The 25932-nt window shown below is 38.6% G+C and overlaps 1 protein-coding gene across 2 annotated transcripts in view; it reads right to left on the bottom strand.

Annotated features, from left to right (window-relative positions):
* LOC121673369 (integrin beta-like protein 1) overlaps nucleotides 1-20812 on the bottom strand; it is a 131589-nt gene extending 110777 nt beyond the window's left edge. Inside the window, exons 1-2 of one of the 2 annotated variants that reach the window (XM_042046629.1) lie at nucleotides 20512-20812; nucleotides 19023-19234 (exon numbers count right to left, since the gene is read on the bottom strand). In XM_042046629.1, the coding sequence (XP_041902563.1) occupies nucleotides 19023-19234; nucleotides 20512-20585 (286 nt within the window). In that variant the 5' untranslated portion in view covers nucleotides 20586-20812. Of the gene's footprint in view, nucleotides 1-19022; nucleotides 19235-19869; nucleotides 19953-20511 lie in introns of those variants that run through there. The other variant, XM_042046628.1, reaches the window with a different exon arrangement.
* Between the last annotated feature and the right edge of the window lie 5120 nt (nucleotides 20813-25932).

Below are 25932 nucleotides of genomic sequence, written 5' to 3'. Positions count from 1 at the left end.
AAAAAGGAAACAGCTGAGAAGGCTGTTAAAATTTCTTTCATTCCCAAGGTTCTATTTGACCTATGAACTTATTTTTCTCATACTTGCCAACAATTTTGTATTTATTTTTTTAATGGTAATAAGACTGTATGCTGCATATATTTTAATTAGACTGTTGACCAATTCTACTTTTTCTGTTCATTTCTATTGGTATCTAATATTGGCTGGAAGTATTTTACCACCATTTTAGAGCAATATTTCTAAACACAACTACATTTAACTTCAGTTTACAGTAACAGCCAAGGAAATAAATGGAACAAAGGTTTAAACAACAAAACCAACCTGCATTAAAGCAGATTAGATCTCCAATCAATAAGGTAAAAAGAATTAGAAATACAACTTTAAAAAAAAAGGAAACAACAAACAAACCTTATAAAGTTAGAGTAGCTAGGTTGGATACATTTTTTCTGGTCTTTATTTGCACAATCCAGTGAAAAATGGCATAATATGCAATTCCTTGCATTACCCTAGCTGTAATAATGTTCACAATAAATAGAGAAATTTTCCAACACGTAAGGTGGGAAATATCTTTTTCCAAGAAAAGTGTGAGATGTAACTGGCAAGAGTCAGAATTTTAATTTAAGCATGCTTCATGGGAATAGACTGACAGCAGTGAGGATGATAAAATGGTCTGTCAGTGCTTAATAAAACAAAGCAGCATCCAAGGAAAGCAGCATCCAAGGAAAACACACTACTTAAATGAGAGCAAAGCCCAGCTTTCTCCTAAGTTTTAAATGCTGTCTTTTAAAAAGTTGTTAATGCTTATTGATAGTTTTCAGTCTGACACATTTTACAAAAGTGCTATGTGCATCTGCATATAAATTCATTACCCTTCATTCAAGAGACTGAAGTGATAATTTTGTAAAGCCTGTTGTTGCCTTTCTCAAAGTACTGTTTCTTCTAGAGTTAATATCAGTAGTTTTTCTTTCTTTGTTTTTCTTTTTGTTATTAAAAGCAGTGTGGATTTCTGAATATTTGAGCACTACAGAGTTTTTGCTTTCCTCATCAAAGCTGGGAGAAACATACTTTTGATTCTACTGATTCATATATAAAGTTGACTTTTTAAAAATCTTTTTCTGAAATGACATTAGGGTAAGGATAAGAGATGGTCCTAAATGCCACTACTTGGCTTGGCAAGGGTTTTGCTACACTTTTATCCTATAACTATTCAGTTATTTTACGTTAAAAACCTGTACACAGAAATCTCTGGGAGCATCCTGTCAGTTCCAATAGTAAATTACAGCATACAACCAAAAATGCTAAAGCAAGGTTAGCACTGTATCTCAGAAATATTGGACAAAGAATTAAAAGGTAAAGGCAAGTAGGGAAAAAAAGAAAAAAGCTCCATGCCCCAAGGTGGCTGCCTTCGTGTGCTCACCACCTTCACTTCAGCATGTGTGATGCAGCCCAGCAATCACCCATCCTTTTGGGTCACCTCCATTAACTTCCTTGCAGTGGGAGGTTTTCATTTATTCATGGTTTTAACATCTGGCCCACTTGGGAAAGCCAGCTAGAGTATCCCCCTGAAGGGAGACTGCCTTGACTTAGTTTCTTAGTACTGGGGAGGGGCAACTTCGTGCCACCTACTGTTCCTGCCTCCAACTCCTGGCATTCAGTTCAGGCAGGAAATCAGTTTTCAGTTGCTGCCAAACTGGAACCTCACACAGCAATAAGTTCACAGTGCCATCCAGAACTTTGTAATAAAGCAAATCTTGAGCACCTCTTCATATTTACTGAGCAATGAAATATCACGCCAGAATTAAAGGGTGTTTCTGAAAATAGTTTGAATGTGAATCAGAGGATATTTCAGCAGATCCAATGGAGTAATTACAGGGTAGGAAGAACAAACAGACCCTAATAGATAAGTGAGACAGGCAATCATAGACAAACTGTTTACTTCCCTGCTGATGGATGAATAGAGCAAATGGTCACCTAGGTGTTTTTTTATTTAACTTTTTTTCTGGCAGATTTAGTCTTGAAATCAGGCTCAACAGAAAAGACCAGATTGAGCATTCTTTTTAACATGAAAAGATTTTATGTTCTTCAACGACCATATAGAATAGCTTTTATTATGGAAGGATGGTAATTATGTCCCATTTGTAAAAGGAAGGATGAGACACAGGGTTAACTTAAACCTATCCCACAGTCAAATTGAGCGGGGGCAACAAGACCTTCCAAGTCTTAATCATGTTTTAAGCAGTGTCAAAGCAGCTGCCTTTGCAGGCTGTAATCAAGTGCTAGGAAAAAACCTTTGAATGAAGTTCCCAGAAACTGTGAGTCTTGAAGTCATTAAGCCTTTCATGACCAGTGACAAACCAACTTGATAAAGGCATGATCTCACTAGGTACAAAGTTAGAGACACAGAGAGTAGTTTTATGATTCCATTTTATGTTAACAGGGACATATTTGGGCCCAAGCAATAAACCCAAATCTTCTTTTTTAAATTTTTTCATCTGAATGATGAATTTTCATGTTCCTTCCTTCATGTATCTTCGACTTATGAACTCTTAAGATCTTCAAACTTCAAAACTGCTTACTTGCACTACTAAGTTTAACTTTCTGCTTTCTGTCACATGTCACATACCATCTACCCCTCGTCTTCCAACAGGAAATGCCCAACAGTGCATCACACACTCCACAGAGAAACAATCACTGCAACCAGTTAGCATATATTCAATAGCAAAAGCCAAGTCTTCTAGTGGCTTGAGAGGTCAAAGAAATATGAGAAACACAAAGTAACCTGGGGCAGATGGACTGATTGTGTGCTAATGAGGTAGGCAGAACTACCTTAATGAACAGACTTTCCTTAAAAGACAATCCACAACAATTTTTTCTTTTCTGTGCTTGCTTTTTACCTGATGTAAATTAGAGACCTTTTAATTAAAAAAAAAAAAAAACAACCTCCCAGGATAAAATTATTATACTTTTCATTAAAATAATGGCAAAATAAACCAGTTTAGTTTCATAAGCCACCTCTCCACATGTCAAAAATTATTTTTAACTGTTCCTAATTTTTGTCAAATGAGTCAGATAATTAAGCATTATTTCAGCAGAAGTTAATTTGTGCTTCTGATTTTTTTGTCTTGTCACATAGACATACTTTGACTTCATGTGTACAACAACCCTGAGTAACTCTGAAGAGAGCCCTCCTTCAGTAGGAGGTTGGACCAGCCGACCTCCCCAAGGCCCTTCCTAAATCATTCTCTGATCCTATTCTGGTAAACTGGCTATGAACCAGACCGTTCTTTCTGTTTTCACCATTTAGCGAATGCTGCTAAAAATGATGGCAAAAAAGACCTCTAGACTAGCCTTACTTTGTGATGGCAAAATATATTATTGTATATTTATCATAAAAGGTATATAGAAGAAGGGATTTGCTTCTGTGGGGTTTCTGACTGATGTATATATTTTTCCTTTTTTCTCCTGCCAAAATTTCTGCTTGACCACGAGAACTAGCATTTTACACAAAACAAAAAAAAAGAAAAAAAAAAGGGAAAACAAAACGGATTCATTCTGATGTGATAGATTCCTGTAGGGGAGTATAACTGGATGTGTACATCTGAATTTCAGAAAAGAGCACTAAAATTCCTCTTTTGATCCTGAGGTTTAGTTTGCCCATAATGTTGAGTGTGTGACATAAACAAAATCATGACACTGTCAACAGCGATGAGAAGAAGAGCCTGAAATTTCCATCTCAGCACAGCTCATAGTAATATTGCAGAAGTTTAATTTTCCTAATCCTGTCATTTCTGCTGTCTGAAAAACAAATACCGATGTACCCTTTGCTAGTCGCACCTAATTCCCTTTTGCATGTGCTAATTTCACTGTGACCACTACAAACACTGCAGGCAAAGGAACTGAAGTTTTGCAGGCAGGCAGAGAAATGAAGCAAAATGACTGTTGTTTTTAATACATATTAACAGCTATATCAATGTCTATCTTCTTCCTCCTCATTTCATCCTCTGTGATGAAATCCTCTCTTTCATCCTCTGATGAAATTCCCCTGATCATCCTGTAGGATGAACAGTTGCCTCTAGGCATCCTCGGTACAATTTGTTCCAATACCGGTGTTTCTGTCAATTCCCTGCTCATTTACCAACTGCACAATTGTTTATGAGATTCTGACGACCAATTTTCATTACTCAGGAACCAAAAAATATGTCTTGAAATTTTGTGGCAATACTAGCTTAAAATGTTTACAGGCCCACAAGCCTATTCAGCAGACTGTACAGATCTGCATCACTTTTAATTCCCCAGGATTTGTAAATCAGAGAGCATTCTTACACTATTTGCAAAACAGCAAACATGATCAAATTTCTCAGTCATATTAAAATACAGGTGGAAATATATTCAAGAGAAAATAAAATTTGAGAGTTGAACTGATATAAATGGTACGCAATACACTCTCTTCAGAGAGCCTTCTGTAGCACATCCTACTATTAAGTGCTTGGAAATTAGCAGAAAAGATTAACTGAAATCTCTACACATCACTACAACAACATTTTGTAAAGAAAAGAAATGTGGTTTCAAGATGCATTTGTAGACCAAGTAACTCCTGACAGAACTACTCTTGCTGTACTGCCTCTGGAACTGCTTGAAAGCCAGGTATATCGAAGTGTACCCTTGATCAACGTAGATGCTGTAGCAACAGAAAAACTGCATGCAAGAACAGCAGAACAGATGACCCTTACAGGCATTAAAGATGCTTGTATTCCATTTACAAAACAAGGAATCTTTGCTTTTAAGGTTTACATCTTAAAACAACAAAAAAAATCAGTCTGACTTCACTGATTTGTCTCTATAGAAACCAGAAGAAAGACTCTTAGTTTTCAGATGCTGATGCTCTGCTCACCAAGTCACTCCACTGTATTTGGACAGCATCTGGTTTAGTTTTCAAACTTAAAAGTTTCAAAAGCTATCGTGCAAGTATTACTTTTAACTGCTTATTTGACACATTCCAGTATTTTTGGTGTGGAATGGAAAAAAAAAAAACATTTAAATTGCATTATATTACATAAGGAGAGTGAAAGTGCTTTTATCATTGAAGGACTACCATGGAAGAATCCAGTACTGGGGGGAAAGGAATGAAGATACTGAACTATGCTCATTTCCTTGCTCATTTCATTTTAATGTCAAAACATATAATGCCAATACAATATGTTTCAACACAGCAGTCAAACAAATCATCTTTTTTGGCTCTGTCTTACATTTCTTCTAGAAATAAATCTTGCTTATCCAAATGTCTAAAATAGATTTCCCTGCCCAGCTGTTTGCCTAGAAAGGTGTTAGTATTTCCCTATTGATTTTTGGCATCTGTCAGTTTAGTCTCTCCTTTCTATACCACATGCACAATGTCTTCAGGCATTTGTCTCTTCCATTTGCAGGCAGAATGAAACCACTGAATTAGGAATTTTGTGAATGTTACCATCACAAAATTAAATCACTGTTTAAAAACTGTTGCTGCTATAACAGACCTACATTTTCCTGTTCTGAGGAACACTCTGTACTGCATGAGGTTTCATACATTCCAGCTGCCACTTGTATATGAAGTCCTTACATTTGTTTCCAGCCTTTAATCCTTTTCTTCTCACTTTCACCACAGTAAATTTTCTATGTGCATTTTGATTCTTTTTCAGCCAAGCAGTAAGACACAGCAGAGTGGAACTCTTGGCTTCTGATGCTTGCCAGAAGGTGTTAGGAGGTATGTAGCCAATGTAATGCTCAGTCTGATCCATTTTTGAGAAAGGATTTAAAAATTCAAACTGACAGTTCAGAATAGAAACAAGAGCTTGAGATTTTGACACTGCTATGACCACACCAAACAAAAAAGTTTGCTTAAGGAAAACAAGTATTTATTATAAAGGTGTCAAGTAGATGACCAAATGAAATTTTAGCTTTTAGGTAAGAAAATTACTCTGTATATTGTGACATTAAAGTAGGGACAGAATTAGCAAAACTATATGACTCACTGAAAGACATTTAAAACCACTTACGTGACTCACATGGGGAGAAAAGACAGATCAAGAGGGTACAGTGGGAATGTGCATTATGTGAAGACTATTGGACTCCTCAACATCAGCTTCCGTCACTACACTGGTGAGGTGACAATTCTGTCACATAGCACAGATGGAGTAGCATCACCCATTAAAAGTACTGCTTTTCTTCTCAGGTTAAACTAACAAAAAAAATTAAGCACCACAAAGTTATTTGGCATTATAGAATACACAGCCCAGAAATGCAGATACTTCCCTTACAGCACAGCACTTTCTGAAACCATTGTTTCTCAGCAGCAACAGTTGAATGACACAGTATCAGCCAGACCAAAACACAGATCCATGAAGGGCTTGTCCAAAGGGATGTGGGGAACACTGGGTAGAAGGAGAAGTTAGGCAGTAATGTTTTCACATTCATTGGATACAGGAGAAAAGAAGACTGGGAAAGCTTTCTGTGGGGGTGGAATTCCCTATTTCCTTCCTACAAATGTGCACGAGTGTGATGAATAACATATGCCTAGGGAATGCAGGAAGATCAAGAGAATGAGAGAAGGAAGAAGAAATATTCATACAGACCTGTGCTGTATGCTGTGTATATAGGATTGTCCTGTGTATACATGGGTGATTTAGCTGAAGAAGGGAATAGTAGGGGCAGTTTCTCAGTGACCAGTGATATGAAAGAAATCAGTTTGATGGAATGGAAGTGTTGTCCCCCAACAATGGCAATATCTTCTGACTTGTCATAAATCTAAGTACTGTTTTCAGCTACCAATACAGAGATCAGTTCGTTGCTGTCCAAGAATAATTAACTTTCTAGAGGGTATAATTTTGCATTGAGACAATATAGGGAATACACATTGTCATGGCAGCAGTTAAAAAAATGGCAGTCCAATACTACTTGCTTCCCTGGTTTCATTATCCGACAAAACATGTTTACCTATTTGCTTCCAGTGAAAAATTCAGAACAGATGTGATTCCTGTTTAAGTAGGAATTATGTTCTTTGCTGTTTAATGGACCCAACAAGGATTAAGAGCTTCTAGAATATAATTTTTAACGTGGTCTATATTGGTGTACATCAAACTGCAGGGCAACCATTCAATTTCACCCTGTGTTTTGTTCATTTTGCCATAACTCCAGAAGGTCAGTAGTCAACTAAGAATCCACTTGTTAAAACAAAGCAAATTTAAAAATAGAAATGTTTCTGTTCAATGCTTTGACTGTTATTTTTCCATCAAATTGCAAGGAATGGATAAAATATGTTTTCCATGGCTGTGAGCTTGCTACAGAAGTCCATCCACCACTTATATCTAGAAACATTAATTTATGTCTTTCTATTGAAAAGATGCCTAAACTTCAAACAAGCAAGCTTGTTCTCAAAATCATTCCTACTTAGAGACTCAGTAGTAGTCATTTAAAAATGTGGTAGTTTAAAAACTTGAAACACATTCATGTTTTATAAAGTACTATAAATACTGCAGAAAATGAAAGTTCCTAGTATTAATAGATTAAAATCAGTGGTTATGCATCCATTTCAATAAATTATTACATTTAGAAACATAATTGCATGACAAAATGCCACAGATCCTCCTCACTAAGGCAGAGCATCAAACCGAGAATTGGTTTCACAGCAGCATCAAAGAAAATCAGTCTCAAAGAGAACTCTGGAAGAGATCTTCTGGTCCACTTCTTTGGAGTCACATACAAGGGTGTGTTGATCCTTCCTGACTTGTCCAACCTGTTATTAAACCCTCAGCCACAGAGATTCCACAGTCTCCCTAAGACAAGCTTTTTACTATGGTCAAAACCATTCCATCTCTTGGGAATAAGAAGCCCAACTAATAGACTGTTTGGAGAAACTAAAACAAACTGTAAAATTTCAGTGTGCTGTGCCACCTGTCTCAGGGAGGAGAAAGGGGTGAAGCAAGCAGAAATGATGATACAGGAGTGGGCACCTGATTTATGCCTGTTTTAAAGTCTCTGTGGTTTAGATTCATATCCGACCAAGCGCCCCTACATGTGAACACCTGCATGAATAAAGCGTGAGCTAAGAAAGAGTGTTTGATTGAATACAACTGTGGTTAACTTCTACAAAGTCTGTGAATACCCAAGGCAGTTCAGCTCCTCTTGATGGCATGATTCCTGGGACACAAGATTCCTGGGACACAAGACCAGAGGTTGGAGAAAGAGCCACCAGGGAGTGTAGAGAAAGCCAAGGTGGATCTGACTTCCACCCAGGTCCTCATGGAAACAACTGTTCTTTGATGTGCCAGAGGAATGGATTAAGAAAACTGTGAGGAGCAGTGCCAAGGAACTGAGCCAGATAGAGACCACCCAAAAAGGAGAAAAAACTCTGTGAAGAGGGAATGGAATTAGTAAAACAAATTGGCAATTGGAGATAACGAAAATGTTGAGAGTGTGGGTGGCAACTATGGCTCACGCAGAAAAAGATGGGAGGAAAAGCCAGGACAACACCTGGAAAATACAGAGAACTGGAAGACCATATCAAGGGCCAGAGGAATTATGATATTGTTTTGAAAGAGCTTGATAAATGATGTTCCATACACAGTAATATTATTTTAAAAACCTCTGAGCTCCTTTAATTGGCACCAATGAAATAAAAGGAAGTCTGTGGTCACTGTACTATTTAAATATTATCCTTCAAGGTATTATCCAGCAAGAACTTCATTCAGAAATTCTCATGTGATATGGCCTTTTGAAACTGCCTACAGAGAAATCATGTTGTATTTTCTCGCCAATATCTGTAAATAAAATCTTTTCTAACCTGCATGTAAGTGTACCAGACATACATTTAAAGCAGTTGACACATTTAGAATAGAATTTCCTCATTTACAAAAAGGCATATACAAAAGCTTTAGGATGGTGAGAGGAGAGGGGCTTGAGACTTACCCTGCTCATCCAATTAAAAAATCTTAATTTTACTGTGCCTTTCCAAACCAGCAGACCATTTAATAAAACTTGGGATAGTTCTCTCAGCGTAAACAATTCCTTCATTTATACAACTGAGTCTAAATCTTTGAAAGACTGGTTTTCATTTATCAGAGTATTTTCACACAGAACTCTCATTCCTGCTAAATCCAACTCTGACACTGTAGGAAAAAATTATTTTGGTAAATGTCCAGTCAAATTACCACTAACTAACACATAACTATTTAAAGTAGCACAATACACAGAAGAAAAACAAAACAGAAAATCATGTAAAATGTTCTCAAGCTTAAAAGCATTCAAAACTTTGGAGATGACATTATTGTTATTATTGTTTTACCATTACCACTTCAGGTAAATGACAGGATTTACATTTTGCTGTTGTAATTTCGTTTGCTATTACCCAGACATTTTGGCCAAACAAGGGCCAGAATTGCTGTGAGACCAATTCTCTGTTGGCATAACTTTATTGATTTCAGTGGACTTCTGTCAGCAGAAAACATTGGCTTCTCTTTAGCTTTGGGGAAAAAAAAAAAAAAAAAAGCCACACAATCTGCTTTTATTAAAACATATTTTTAAGCTGAAAAGTAGAGATGGGTGGCAGGATCCACTCCTAAATCTAACAAAGTACATGACTGGAGTTTGGTAATTTTGCCAATCCCATCTCCAATCAATTTTTTTTTGTATTTCTGTATCACATACACAAAGTTTGTAGGAAGTTAAACATTATAAATCTTGAAGAGACAATTACTTTTTATTGTGATACAAAAATCTATGCCACATTTAATTCTCTCTGTTTATTACCAATGCCAATGATATGCTATAACATTTCTCTGCTATGCTTCAATTAATTAGACAGCCTTGGGCGAAAAAAAGGCAGTAAGAAATGTTCCAGTACTTCTCACTGTAGGATGATGCCCTAAAGCCCTGTGAATGAGAAACTAGTATGTTCTAGAAAGAGAAGTTCACTGTATCTGGGGTTGGTGGACAAAAGGATTTCCAAAAACACCAGCTGCAGGCAAACTCACATAAATGGAGAGTAGTTGTACCCAACTGCAATAGCTCCTACATTCTCCATTCCCATCCAGAGAAACTGGATGTAGGTGGTGGGCAGTGATAGCTGGCACCTTGATCTCTTCCTAAGCACAGTCTGGGAGTTGTGCTTCATTATACTTGCTATGTCTCTGATGAGGATTGGCTGTGGCTTGAAACAGAAGTGAGAATGAAACAAAATTATATCAAAAGACAGCCAGTAGAAGTACCAGTGCAACAACAATACTTAAGTGCTTCAAGACCATTTTTTGATTTTAAATGTATTTCTTACTGGTTACCTGGTTCCCACAGAATTTACCTGACTACAAAGGCACAGAAAAACCCTAAATAAATTTGTAATACTCACTTCTATGATTCTGTAACAGAAGGTCTCAGCCTTACCTCTGCAAGTCAGACTACAGATGTACAATTTATTCACTGCCACTATACTTTCCAGTTTAAAAATTGTTTGAGAAAGCACTGAGTCAATCAAGACCATTAGGGTAAAAGTGTGGTATGTTCCACAAGACAGCATAAGTGTTCTTTTCATGTAAAGTTCACAGTGATTAAAAGGCACAATTCTGCAAAAGCATTCAGGAAAACTACAGTGCAATATGTTCTTATATGACATTTTGTCATGGCATCACCACCATTCAGCATGATTTGGACCTTCTGCAGGTCATGAGATGAAATTGGTTGTCCTCCTCCATTTCAGTTCTTTCCTGTTCCTGAAGTGAGAGGTCTGAACTTCTCCAGTAATCCTTCAAAGCACGGCTTTGAATCCTTACAAATCATTACAAACCACTCTTTTGAAGACTGTTCTCTGGAACAATCTACCAGGCATGTCACTGCACCTACAGTTCTCTATGGGATTGACTTGCTACAAATTCACCTCCCTATTTATATGTGGAACACTTTTAAGCTGGAAACACACTGGTGTTTCCATAAAACCAACTTGCTCTCACTCAAATAATACACATAGAAATCAACAATTTTTGCATATGTAATGCACAGGTTGTTCTTAGGAAAAGGAATATAGGACTACTTTTTGTAGGAAATAGTATTTTTAGGATCTAAACATGAAACATAATATGTGTTTTGACACAGCCTAAGTGATAGTTTTAATACTTACACATTTTATTCTTACAACTCATAGGGACTTGGTGGTTTAAGAGTCCCTAGGAAGAACTCAGATCCTTGGGTTCTCTTCTGAGTCTCACTATCAGCCTTTGATGATCCGAAGGTATATTTTTGATCTCTGACCTCAACTTCCCCTCTCTTCAATGTCAGAAGAAAAATGCATACCTTCTAGTAATTTGTTGCAAGAACTGCAAAGAAAGGTGGATATGAGAACTGGATGCTGTGACCATCACAGTTCAGTGCCATATATCAGGCATGTTTCCCACACCTGAAGTGGCTCTTGCATTTCTGGAGGGCAGGAACTACATACTCACAGGAGATACAGACATATAAATGGTTTGGATTATGTAAGTTTAGCACTTGTTCACAGAATACCATTCATTATTCATCTCTTAAAAAACACCTGTATCTTCTTCTGCTGAAAAGCCATTCAAATTATATACCAGCTCTGCTTGTATCCAGTAATTTACAAAGGGGTAAGGATAGACAAGAAATTAGTCTGGATGTTTCAGGAAGTCAAGAGGAACAGGGTTTTCTGAAGAAGAGGGGCTTTTGACTCCTGAGATTTAATGAGGTTGTACCATTCCATTTCACAAGTATCCAGTTACTTTCTGCAAAATATTGCTTAAAACACTTGGAGTAAGGAAATGAGGTGCCAAGAAACCTGTGTTACCTGACACTGCTGTGTTACCAAACTGTTTGCCACATGTCTTCCCCACATTTCAGGCAAATGAATGGACTAAGGTAAATGATTAACATTTTATCTTGCTTTAAATGTGTTACCAAGTTCGTGAACTAAACCATTTCAAATACTAGGAAGCAACCATTTTCCTCTTGTCATTGCTGCATAAGTTCACTGGAGAAAACCACAATGAATACAAAATCAAAAGATGCATAATAGTGCAAATGCACAGGACTCTTCAACAAAGGTAGACAGTCAGATTTAGCATTTCTTAGCTGTCAACCACACAGCTTCAAGATTTAAATAACTTTAATACATCCTTTTAATTAAACAGGAAATTATATGCAAAACAGGAAAAATACTTAAATGAGCTATTTTTACATTCAGTAGCCTCTAACTGTGGATCATAAAAGCTAACATCCCCAATATTTAAAATGACAGACACCACTTGGTTTAAAAGACTGAACAGGACCTGCTGGAGGCAGACAACTGGAAAAAGCATGCCTGAGAAAGGTAGACTTTGGCAGTCTGTTTGGGGCATGGGAGGATTCTCCCCCAGCCCACTCACAAATCTCCCCACCCCAGAATTGTCCCCAGGAACAAAACACTGTGACCAGGTGCTCCAGTTAGAACATCTGCTGCTGCATGGAGCTGCCAAGGCAACAGCATTCGGCTGTGACATTTCCCAAATCACTAAGTTAGTACGCAGCTCATGCCTGACAGTGTCAGAGCTGGCACTCCCAGTGCCCTTCCCCATTAAAATGCCCCAGATATGCCTCCAAAAACTCTGACTGAGACTCTTTAGGTCACTGACAAGAAGGTGTCCAATATTATATCACTGATGCCAGTCAGGTGGACACACAGAAGGGCAAAGCAGCTCTTTCAAGAAAGGGGACAGGTGCAACTCCAGTTAAACTCTCTTGAATCTTTATTCTTCTACATATAAGAGTATGGTCATGGAACTGTTCAAGCTGGTGTTCCAGCCCACTCCCTATGTACCAAAAGTACACAAACCCCCGTCTGCAAAAATTACTCCCTCCATGACTAAGAAATGAAGCTTTTAAATAACCTTTTAAAATAGCATTTAAAAGAAGAACACGGTTTTTTCCTTCATAGTTCTTCCACCTCCAAAGGAAATTTGAATCCAGCAATACAGCTGTGGTGCACCATAAATGCACCATAACATGTCCTCGACCACCACACCCTCCAGTTAAAACACTGATAAGTTCTGGTACCCCATATATATTATGGGGTCCTTCTTTGCATGGCCAAATTCAAACTCCAGTACCTTTTAGGCACAAATTGCCCTTTTTCCTGGACATCACTAGCAACACGTCCTTTCCTCCCACAAAAGCTCATGGGAACTTTTTTAATCAGTGAAATGTTGTTTGTCAAGACAAATTACTTGGGAACACTAACACTGAAAGGTCTACAGTCCAGTGCCATAAGTGATGATTGTTTGAAGTCCTTTACAGAACCAGCTATCAGCAATAAAACTTTTAATAAGCATAGAAAATTATACCAAGCCAGTCAGTTTGTCCAAAAAAGGCTGTCAAAAGAGCACATACTGAAACCTATCCACCGATGAAGCAGGTAAAATCATTAATAAACACTTCTGTAACATTAAATACACCATCTACTTTCTATTCACCATATCTTTTTAATAAAAATGATACTGAAACACAAATATTAATAGAAGGATAGTCTGTGTACGCTATTTTTTCATAAAGAGCATTCTTTCAAATAAATAAAAATATACTTCAGTTTATTATCAGACTGTAAAAAGCATAAAAATTCAAACACACTTCAGGACACTTACTTGCTTTGACAAAACTCACACAAAGGTTTGTTTTTCCTCTGCAATGGATAAGCTTGTCACCCCAGACTACAGAAAGACAAAAGGTGAAGGAGATGCTTCTCCCCACCTTGTTTTGCTGTTGGTGACAGCCTGAGGGATGACATTCCAGCTCTGATAGGTGCTTTCAAAGCCTTTACCTTCCATATGCCCAGCAAACTAATTTTTACTTTTTAAACTAGCACCTATTTCCGGTCAGTAGTATCTATAGATAAAGGTGCTCAAAATGAGGGCTAAGCAGCTAAGGGACATAACACTTAATAAATTACTTTTAAAATGCTTCCTTTCCATTAATCTCCCCTGCAGTTTTTGTGTCTAAGCTTCCTCCTGCCTCACTCACCACTGCTATGAACACATACACTGCATTTGGAAAAATTGTGTGTGTACAGCAACTGTCAATGTATCAAAGGCTGCTTGATTTTACCTAGATCAGATACCAACAGCATAAAGCTGAGAATAATATAGGCTTTAGCTTGTGCTTTTTAAGTCTGCCAGCACGTCGAGCACTTAGAAAGGCAATGAACCTGCAATGAGGTCTATGCTATCACGATTTCACTTCTACTAGAACCTGAGGAACCTGTCTTGAGGTGAATATGGATGCTATTATCACACCTACACACCCCTGCTCCAGGAGGAAATGTCACAAAATGCCAAGTTCTGAAATCTGGACTAAAGCAAACTAGGTCACAGCAGAACTGCCACCTCCATTTTCATCAGTAGCCTCCTGCCCTATTTTTAACGTGGGCTTTTTAGGAGGCTCTGTCTCCAATGGACACATGTGCCACAGCTGAATCTTCACAAACATGGCCTCTGACAGAGAAGAGACTTACATCTGTTCTCAAAATCCAGGGCTTTGAATTTCACTTTGGATCAAATGGCAATCAATGCAGGTCACAGGCTGACTTTCCTTCACACTTTTAGCAAGAAATGCTGCTCAATGAACAATCAGCATGTCAGACCTCCCTTCAGTATGAATACAAAAGCACAGTTGTTAGAGCCTTTCCAACTTCGACAGCTCTGCCTAAAGACACTATTCAGCTTCTGTGGAAAGAGCACAGCTCAAAATGTCCTCCAAATTCCATTTCAAATTCCTAACTCTCTCAAACTGGTATATAGGACCATACATCCAATAAACTCAATTGGATACACAGTATTACATCAATACTTTAATTTGGATTTATCTTGTTCTTTCTACATCTACTCCTTGTCACTTTAATTTTTCACTTGTGTTCTCTGCATAGTTTAAAACCTTACAGATTGGAAAATAATGGCACTTATATCCTTTTGCCCTTCATGTTGTGTATGATAACACTTCTGGCTGTGAAAACCTACAACTAACACTGACATTATATTGTTGAACTAGTCTTAAAATAGGTACAGCACCCACAGCAACCACAGCTTTGGAGAAAGAAACAGAAAAATCTTTCACTGGCCTGAAAAGCAGCAATTAAAGTTCCACAGCAACTGCTTATGGAAAATCACACTGTGCCACCATTTTTCAGTAGATGTAAAAGGTATTTCAGTTTGCAAGAAAAATGAATTATAAAATCTTAATAACCAAAAATAACCAAAGATAATGAATATATAGTTCTGAGCAAAGACAAACCTTCTTCATATGTTGCTGTCTATGTCGTCATCAAATTTTATCTGTCTTTTGATCTCACCAACTACAAGCAGTGCAATCATCCTGTCACATGTCCCAGCTGGCAGTTCCCGTGGTCCATTCTCTAAGAACATGTAAAGTGTTCCCACTTCAGTTGGCCAAGGAAGTCTATGCTTAGTTTAATTTTTCTATTTTCATTAACCACAGATGCAGTAAAAAAGATTAAACAAAAAAACCAAACCAAACAAACAAAGAAACCCAAACCCAAAAAAAACCATACAAACAAAAAAAAAAACCAATAAAAACCCCCAAAAAACCCCAAACAAAAAAAACTCCAACCAAACAACAACAAAAACCAAACAAACAAACCAAACAAACCAAGAAAAAAAAACCACCAAAAAAACCCCCAAAAAACCCAAACCAAACCAAACCAAACCAAAACAAAACAAAAAGAAAATTCACTAAAATTGATTTTCCACCATACTGCAAAAAACCCCACAGAGAAATAGGTATCAAGCAGTGATGTGACAGAAATTAGTTCTGTATTCCACTTTCCCTTGCACACAACATGGGCTCTACTTATGCTAAGAAAGCCTGAGGCAATATGCAACTGTCTGAGGTCAGAACTACTACCTGCAAATAAACAGCAACAAATATATTGTCTGCTCTGAATGAAGCATAAATCCTTTGGGGATGTGGTTGGTTTGGATTCAGTCTTCCTCCTCTCAGCTCATCTCCTTGAAGATCAGCAACAAAAAGATAAAGATGACATTGCAAAGAGAATGACAGTTTCTACTCGATTTCCTCTACACCCCGTGATACATCAGGCAGATAAAAAGGCCGCTGAGGAGGACAGGAGACTCAGTGATTCAGACCACAGTACTTGGTTTCTCTCTTCTTTGTTTCTGACTCCATTAGGGATCACCTCTTACTTTATCAATCCCAGTGGGATAAAAGGCAAAAAAATTATTGGAACTCCCTCTAAAGCACCTGGAAACATAATGGGAGGGAAATACAGCAAAGAACTGTCAAGGGAAAGTAAAAGGACAGAAACATTTACATCTGCTCTTCTTTATTACTCACGGCATAAACTCTTTCCCATTTTTATACAAGGCTTATCAGAAAAAGCAAATCAATCAGATAGACATCTGACGTTTTCTTTACCTTCAGGCCGTCTCTCCCCAGAATATGATTGTTCAACAACTGGTCCAGAAAGTGGATCTGACACAGAAAGTGCCTTTAAGATAATGAGCTGCATATTGAACAACTAAATCTTTTGTTTAGCTTGGGACAGGCAAGGGAAGTGGAGGTATGTCTGAACTGACTGGCAGGGAAACACAGCTATCTTTGGCATTTGTGACCCAAACAACTCTGCCTGTCCATCTCTGAATATGAACATCATTGGTCACTTGAAGAAGGAATCACTCTGGCAGCTTGAAAACTAGCTTGTTTTAAACAGCATTACCCTCAAATACCACTTGAAAGTGTTTTTAGAAGTTCTCCATGTGGTACCAGTCAGCAGTTACAGTTATTGTATCAGGAGAGATCCGCAATGAAACGGGACAGCAAATGTCAAAATACAAACATGAAAAACAAAGCAAGAAACAGAACTATAACTGCAGTAAGATATTTTGACTATTCACTTAGAGGAAACACAATTTCATCATTAGTGAAAAAATGGGCCCAAAAATGCAAAGAAAGGGAAATATGTCACACACACTGGAAATCAGCCTGCTGATGTAATAATGTTAAGAAACATCAGTGGATGCAGTTCACTGAATAGTTGGGTAGGGGAAAATATTACTCATACAACATAAGGTCCAGTTATCCTAGATCTGACCTTCTTTTCTACGCTCCTTTCCTCCCTTATACACACAATTTCAGTGACTAAAAACATGAATACGGGAAAAATGAAGAGGGCAACAAGCACAGCCTGAAAGGAAGTGTTTCACCACCTGGATCCCAGCCCCAAAAGAGTTACCAGGGGCTGCTCTCCTGCAGTGCTGGGCAGCCCTGGACTGCAACAAAGTCAGCTGGACTTTCAGCACTACTGTCGAAAAACCCAAACAAAGCAAGCAAAACTCCTGCACCCTTCACAGTTATTTCCCTCCCCAGGATTTTGTACTGAATTTTTTACTACCTTTTTTTTTTTTTTTCCCCAGAAGAGAGAATTCAAATTATTTCACATCTCAGTGGTAAAGCAGCTTCAATACTCCAGCTAGGAGTGACAAAGTGACAAGTACAGAAAATTGGTTTTTAAAATACATTTAATCACTTAGCATTCACATCTTTGAACTGCTCCATGAAGTGCTACCCAAAAGCTAAATATTGTTAAGAGATCTCTTGGCTCTGTTTATTCTGTCAGCACCCTTTACCACCAAAGCACTGAAAAAACTTGCAGCCACTGTTCATAACATTAACAGGAACATGATGGTGGAATTTACAGCAGAATATTAAAACTGAAGGAGCTTTCAGTTTCCCTTTATGCAATTAACCCAGCAACAACAGCAAGCACTTTCAAATCACACTACCAATCAAAAAATTCATGTTTGGCGTAGGAAAGCACTGAAATGCTATGATATTTCTTATGTAGGGGGATTTAACACTGCTAACTGCAGAGTCTATAAATCAGTTTCTCTACAGAACTCCAAAGTCATAGGTGCCAAATATAAATCGTTTTCTCATAATCCCATTTTTGATCTTCTCATGTTATTACTGGACTTCCTGGATAAATTGTTGCTAAACTAAGTTTGCTCTTTTTTCCTACATAATTTGCCAAACCAACTGCTGGAATGCATTTGTATTGTCCTCTTACTAGAAGAATTCCTGTAACATTCCCATTGACCTAATTGCAGGTTTTGGCCTGAAAAGATGACACGTTTCTGTGAATCTGGTAAAGCTGTTGAAGCAGGGATACTAGAAATGAAGTACCCTTCTGGCCCCTTTCATCAAGCTCCAGGCTGAATCCCTTTAGGAATGTGATGGTATTTCTTCTCCCTGCTTTTTTCTAAAATCCTATTCTAAGCTGCTTAAAAAAAAAAAAAAAAAAAAAAAAAGATGAAAATCTGACCGAAATAACCCAGAAACTTAAGTAAAGACAGCTGGAAAGATGAAAGAGTGATAATGTTTAGATGTAAACCAAGCAACATGTTCCAACAACTGGCAGGGACTAAATTCTGTCCCAGAAATGTATGTTATTAAAGAATACAGTGTCTGTCAGGAAACCCCTGAAACCACAATACAGTTACATCGGTTTAAGTCTTTATTTGGAAAGCATCATCATTACTTAGACAAAAACAGAGTTTTCATATTTATATGCCCTCAAAATTGATTGTTTGGAGATAAAGTGTGGGTAGATACCATAAACCATTATTAGGCAAGCAGTTCAAATGAAAAAAAAAATTTTACAAATGTGAGCAATATTGCATCCTGTGTTAGATTTAAAACACAGTTTGCAGAGCCTCCAACCCAAAGAAACTTCTGCTTTTTCCCCTGATGCAGAGGAATCTTGCTCTAGGCTAAGTCCCATTTTATGTCAGACACAGTACCTGTAACACGTATCTTTTAATCTGGAAAAATCTTTGGATGTGCCCACAATTCCCTTTAGAGTCATGGTTCAGGGACCCACATATAATCACCTCTACTGTATCAGTGTGCTGTGTTCCAAACATAATTCTGCTTTTAACATACACTCCTAATTTTCTAAGATTCTGTCATCATCGGGGCTTCCTCACCTGCGCAGATCTTCCCATCGTAGGTCTCACACACCCAGTCGTGGCACTCGCAGAGCGGGCCGTAGTATTTGCCAGACTCAGTCACTTGGCAGATGCAGACTCCACACTCACATCTGCCTCTGTCATTGCACAGCTTCCCCCCTGGGACGTGGCACCTGAGCTCCGACTCAGCCTGGGACAGCCGGCAGGAAGCAGGAATACCCAAACTATTCCTGTGGGGGACAGCAAACAGAATAACCTGCGGTCAAAGCCAGGGGCTGCAGCTCAGAGCCCATGAGAGCTTAGCTCATGGGAAACCACCCTCCTTCCACTGGCTTCAGCCAATACCCAGAATATTGTTCTTACCACCTCTTCAGTTATGGTTGCAAATTAATACTTGCCTCAAATCACCCAATTTTCTTCGTTTTCGTCAGAAATCTCATTGCTACCTGCAGGAATGCTTATACTTTATTTTACTTACCTTTTTAACTACTTTGGGCTCATCTACTTTCTCATCAGGCATATCTGGTATATATGCATAGACACGTATAGTTTGATTATCTATCATGAAACATTTTGATCTTAATTAATTCAAAAAGCTTAGAGACACCACATACATCCAAACATCTGGGTAGCATAACAGGAATATATATCATAAAGCAAACTTATGGTTGATTCTAATAAAATATGCTTTCCAAAGTAATCCTTCTGGTTGTCAGACATATATGATCCATGCTTTCAATGGAAAAGGAAACCAAAGTAACCACAGCTTTCCATGCAACAGTGTAGTTTGTGGCTGTGGTTTTAGTAAAGCCAGCAGAATCTAATGCTAGATCTGTAGATTTGCAGTTCTGCCATGCAATTGTACCATGCACTGGAGCACGTGGAGATCAGGACTTTCAGGACATACTCAGGAAAAATCACACTTTGCCTCATCAGGAGCTGAATAATAGGAAAAAAGAACAAGGACTGCTCAGGCCAAAAATAGGTCTTCACAACACTAAGGAATACTAAAGATGCAGATGAGTAGAACGTGCCCTTCTCAGATAGATTTTGCAAGGCTCTGGAGCAAAGGAGCTGCTGGCTCTAGGAGCCGGTGTGTGCTGGCTGGTGGAGGTGGAGAGCGAAGGGCAGTGTGCCTTGCTGTGCCAATGCACCGAAGTGCGGCAATAAGCAGGGTTCTGTGGTTAGGTGCCTGTTCCACTCAGGGAGCAGAATTTAGAGGTTTGGGTGGAAAGAGTCATCACTATCCAGCTCTTCCCCCTTCACTGCTTTCAAAGTGTACATCTTGGGCATCAAATACATCGTTGCAAATAACTCTGCAGTCTGCACAGGCACCTACCTGTTGAAGTTCCCAATGACCCAGAGCGCTTCCCTCACTGTCACTTTTAAGCAGGCAGAGGAAGAGCCAACAAACTGCTCCACTGGTCCCTCCACAACCGCAGCTTCCACGCTCCTGGCACCTCACAATCAGTCGCAACCCCCCGTGAGACTTGAGAGCCACACTTACCGCAGGGCCGGGGGCCCGGCCGGCAGCGCGGGGCCCAGCAGCAGCAGCAGCCCCAGCAGCCCCCGTGCGAACATGGTGCGAGCTGTGCTGAGCCGCAGCTGGAGCGCTCCTGCAGACGGGCGCACAGACAGCCGGACAGACCCGCCAGGCACGCGGAGAGCTGCGAGCTGGACAAGCCCGGCTCCAGCGCTCTCCCCCCGTGCTGCAGTGGCTCTGATTAGCTGCCTGGGAGCGGGATTTGGGCAGCACTCTGGGAAGGAGGCCGGTGCCAAACCCCAAAGTTTACAGTCTAGGCAGGGAAGTAATTAGAAACAGTTGCGCAGCCAGATGGTTTATTTTGATGTTTTAAAAGTGGCCCGTTCACAGATGTGAACGAACTGTCTCATTCTCAAAGTACAGGCACCGTAAATATTTGAGGCATGTGTATCCCCCTGTCCTTTGACAGATGGCTGCTTGGGATAATCTGTGAAACTTGTACCTCCGAGGAGACAGGACCAGCGCTCCCCAGCTGCAGCATCCCTGCCTGACTGCTGGAGCACCTCCCTGGCGGCGCCTGCCTTCCCAGGTCCATCCCTTCCCTCCTTCCCCTGAGGTCACCTGCTCACGTCACTGCACCGTGCGACACTGCAGGCTGCCAACCTACACCAGCATGAGTGACCACACATTCAAAGTATTATTAGTTTGCCATTTCCTAACGCCTTATTAAAACACAGTCCAATACTTCATCGCAGCAGTGGGAGATTTTTTGTATTCCTTTAAGCTAAAAGGAAGGATAGTCTCTCCAAATGAATCAGCTTTGGCAGATATGGCCACGTGCAGTTCTTTATGCTGTGGAAAAGTTTTCAATCCCTCTGGCTGTCCTGGGAAATTGCTGATTGCCTGATACCTCCCTGGGATGGAAGGCTCTTAAAGAAACAAACTGACCACAGAAGATGGTAACTTATAGGTGTTCTACTCTACACACACACATACACGTTTTTAAAGCAGGCAGCTGACAGAAGCTTTCACTGGTTCTGAAGCGAGTATTGGAGATTAAAGCCCAGCAGCTTTCTCAGAATGAACAACTCTTGTTTTAATTTCATATTAAATATCTAATATACCACAGATTATACTGTTCCAGAAAACATTTTAAGATTTAGTTAAAATTCTCCGACTCAGAGGCTGCCTTTCCTATGAGTTTAAGTGGGTGTCTTACATTTTACATAGTGAACTCAAGGGTACAATTCACAGCATTCCTGCTAACATAACTAGTTTTGCCAACTATCTTCCTGGAAAAAAAAAAAAAAAGCATCAAGCATTTGACCTTGTTCTGCTGACCGTGTAGATGACAAAAGAACCTTTAAAGTCTAGTTTGGGGCCTGTTTTCAGTCAAGTACCCACTCTGGTGGAGGATAAAACTTTATCGAAACACAAGAGACTGGACAAAGTCTGCTCTAGCATATTTGTAAAAATACATTCTTATTTCCTGAAGATACACAGGTTCAACCCAAATATTATTCCAATGGACTATTAAAACACAAGACTTTTGTCATATTTGAGTAAGTTATCTTGAAGTTGTGAACTGCAGAAGTTCACTGTCTACTCATAGTGTACTACCTTCTTTACGACACACAATTTTACCCTAAAATACAAGCAAGTAGAATTAGGATATAAAAAAATCTAAAATCCCCATATACAGCTGTTGCATACTGTATCTATTTTTTATCAGTTTTGATGCCCTTTATAGTATATTTCATATTACAAATGCATTAAAATATTTTCTCGAGCAACACAGATCATAAATATCCTGTATTGAGTGATCTGTTGGCTTCAGTCTTGTGAATGTTTACAGTGCTGCTAACCCCATGCGTCTGACTTACTTTGATGGATCTAGTGAAAAGGGAAGTAATACTGGCAGGCATTTATTTCTGACAGTCCTTGAACTTTGAAGTCCATGCTAAATGCAGCACTATCTGTTATATCTGTGTGATAGTTTTTCAAATGTATTTATAATGCTACAGTAAAAAAATATTTATCAATTAAAACCCCTTAAATTACAGAAAGGAGCACTTTTAAGAACAATGTGATTGTCAGAAATTGTACTGCCTGAAGTCTCAATTTGTAGAAGAAAAAATAGAAAGCTTTGCATTTTAAACAGTAGTAATTCCCTTTTAGCACTAAATTTATCTTTAGTCTACAAATTTAAAGGTTGCCATCTGTTCATCTTCCTCCTTTATCCCTGAGCAGACTGGTGCTGACAGGTATTCAGAAGACTTTAAAGCAGCCTACAAACTGTAACTCCAAATGTGCGAGAAGACATTCATCATATGATGACCTTATCACTGTCTCATTTTTTATTTAATTACATCTGTCATGTTTTGAAGAAATACACACCTTTTGGCTGTGGACCTTTTGAATTTGGAGAAGGTATGCTCACATAGTCCAAGGGTGCAGTACTTGAAATGTGCACCCAGAGCTTAAATTTAATAAATGCTTCCATGCATACATGTCTCTAATACAATATCTCAGTGCTCCCTTAATGGATTTTAACCTTTGCTCAGATTTATTATTTAATCATTTAAGCCTAGAATGTTTGTATGCATGTGTGTATATACACGTATACAAACATACATATATACATACGATGTGTATGTATTCAGGAGCTAATTGGCTTCCACACAAACTGTAAATTCAATTTAAAAGGAGTCAGTTTCTTTCTAAATGGGAACCCATCATGCTGCCTTGAGAACTGCTCCCTTCTATTCAGCCACTTCTGTGCACAACCCTAAGGAACTTTGTTCTCTGCTGGATAATGTACACCTACACGAAGCACAGCGCTCGTAAAATGCTACTTTTCCTATGTATTGGAGTTTCAGACTAAGGTTCTTGACTTGTAGCTGCTTGATAAATGTATAGTTTACAAGTGGTAATGCCACTGCTTGCAGAGTAAAAGTAGAAAAGAGAAAGTCAACATATTGCTGATGAGGAGGAGAAGCTTCTAATAGTAAACAGCCTTTTCAAAAGTAGGCACCAGGTTTAAATAATACTTATCAGATGCAAAATTACTTCAAATAAAGACATAGAATAATAAAAAAAAAAAAGTGCTGTTAAGCACACTTACACTTGAACCTCATTTTTTTTAGTGTATTCCTATTACTGTTCTTGATAAAATTTTGCAGGATTAGGTATGGTCAGAGACTGGGATAAACCTTTCCCCTGCAATTTTATTGACAGTAGAGGAACCAGTAGGGTAATTTCCTATCCAAACTGGTGAAGGTTATTTTTGTGGTTTTGTAGTCTTCTGAACTGTGTAGAAACTAAGTTGCAGGCCTGACAGTAGATGAGGTAATTCAAAGGCAGTGATTTTAAAATGTTTTTTAAAGGCAAGCAATATCTTAACTTTAACTTTGCCGGAACTGTTTTTTAGAATAAATCAAATAAGAATAGTATTTAAAAAATAAGGCAAAAAAACAAGAAAAAGCTTTTTTACTATAAGACTGGTCTAATGCTGGAGCAGAACGCCCAGCAATGTTGTGGAATCTTCACCCCTGGACATATTCAAAAGCCATCTGGACAGGGTTTGGGCAACATGCTCTAGGCTATCCTGCTCTGAGCAGGTGGGTTAGACTAGACCATCTCCAGAGATCCTTCCCAAACTCAAATATTCCATAATTCTATGACTCTGATGCCATACTGTGCCATTGAACAAGATTTGATTTGGCTTGGGGAGGCAGATGGACTTTGCCTACTCCTTTATTACAGCCTCCTAGTGAACATTTTAATTTTGTAGTCACTTTAATAAAGCCATCAGGTTTGCAAAACACATTCCATACCATTCTTAAGGATTTTTTCCTTAATAAAACAAATCGAAATGCACATACAGTGAACAGTCTAAGCTTAAAAAAAAAATGGAAACCATCAAAATCTGTCAAATAATCCTCCTGGGTTTCCACTGAAGCCATTTTAGTAATAGCATGGGTTTGTAAGAGTGGAGACTGAGGCATTCAAATGCAGACACATTCAGTTATATCACAATTTCTAAAATTAACCAGAATTTGAAAATCCCACATATCAAAACAAGTTATTGTTCCTCCATAAAATGTGGAAGGAGGAGAATTATAAGTGTCCAGTGATTCTTCTGATCAGGATATACAATCACTGCGTTAGATGGCTGTAAAGATCTGTGACAAACCACTTTAACAGCCATGAAGCAAAGTTCTTGATGGAGTTAACTAAAATCTGTCTAAACTAAACAGTTCAGAAATGCATGCAGCTCTCGAGACTCATCGCTGTGCTGGTCAGTGTCATCCCTGGAAGGGAGCAGGAGACAGAGTACACCAGAGCTGTGGAGAACTGAAAACCTTGTGTTAATTTTGCTGACATGACATGGAATCTGGGACAGCTGAGGGTATCACACAGGGAATACAAATAGCTTTTGGATCAAGGTTAGAACAAGATAAAAGCTGAGCTGGTCTGAATGTTGCTGGCCTGAATAGTACAGTATATATGCTACCCAAACAGTTCATAGGCCAACATTAATCAAGATGTTATTGTGTTATACTCTTGTGTAAAAACGTAGCTTACTCCTTCATGCCTCAGTTGAAACTTTAAATAGCTAGTAGGTCTTTTGTTTGTTCAGTGAATTCCCCTAAACAGCAATAATACTCTGCTTTTACAGAGGCCTTAAGGAAGCAGAAGATATTTAAGCATGATCTTGCAAGAAAGCTCAGAATGCCAGCAACAACAGTGCATTTTAAACTCAAGTCTATTGCATTCTTAGCTGTTTAGCACTTATTTCAGAAAGCAAATAAAGCTCTGTTATAAGCCAAGCTAACAGTGTCATTTAAGAGCCCAAGAAAGGAAATAAAAGGCATGTAATTTTTCACCATAAATTATTACTCTGAGGTCAATTTGTGCCTTATTTCTCAAAGGGATAATGTTTCTTCATGCTGGGAATCTTGAAAAATCAAAAGTAGTGAGAAATACTATTTTGTGATCTTTTTAACTAGTTACCTGACTAAGTTACAATGAAGGATCATTCTCATGTTTTGACCGAAGAGCTCTTCCTAAGGATAGCAAATTAATTAAATAGATGCTGCTGACTTCTTAAGGGCAAAACAGCAGTAACTCAGGTTGAGTGCCTAAACTGATCACATGCACACCAGATTCTCCAGGGCAACAGCAACCATCTTGTATGTTTTCAATGTTCTGTCTTGCACTGCTTGCTGTTAAACCAAAAATGAAGGAGAGACAGAAATTAAGAAAAAGGAAGTGTTGGGAAACACCACTATTGCCCTTCTTCTGAGAACTCGGTACCTACTGAAAGCAAACTAATTGTATACACAGTTAGTTGCAGACTTGGGACTCTCCTTAAGCTGTGCAATTAAGAAAACCATACTCCATGTCCTTTATTCTGGTTCATCAATGTTGACACAGGTCACG

The sequence above is a fragment of the Corvus kubaryi genome, unplaced genomic scaffold, assembly GCF_017639235.1.
Source record: "Corvus kubaryi isolate FWS band 111438036 unplaced genomic scaffold, C.kubaryi_AGA036_p1.0 65367, whole genome shotgun sequence".
Taxonomy (NCBI): domain Eukaryota; kingdom Metazoa; phylum Chordata; class Aves; order Passeriformes; family Corvidae; genus Corvus; species Corvus kubaryi.
Note: the sequence above shows the minus strand (reverse complement) of the source record. Positions and strands in the feature narration are given on the sequence as shown.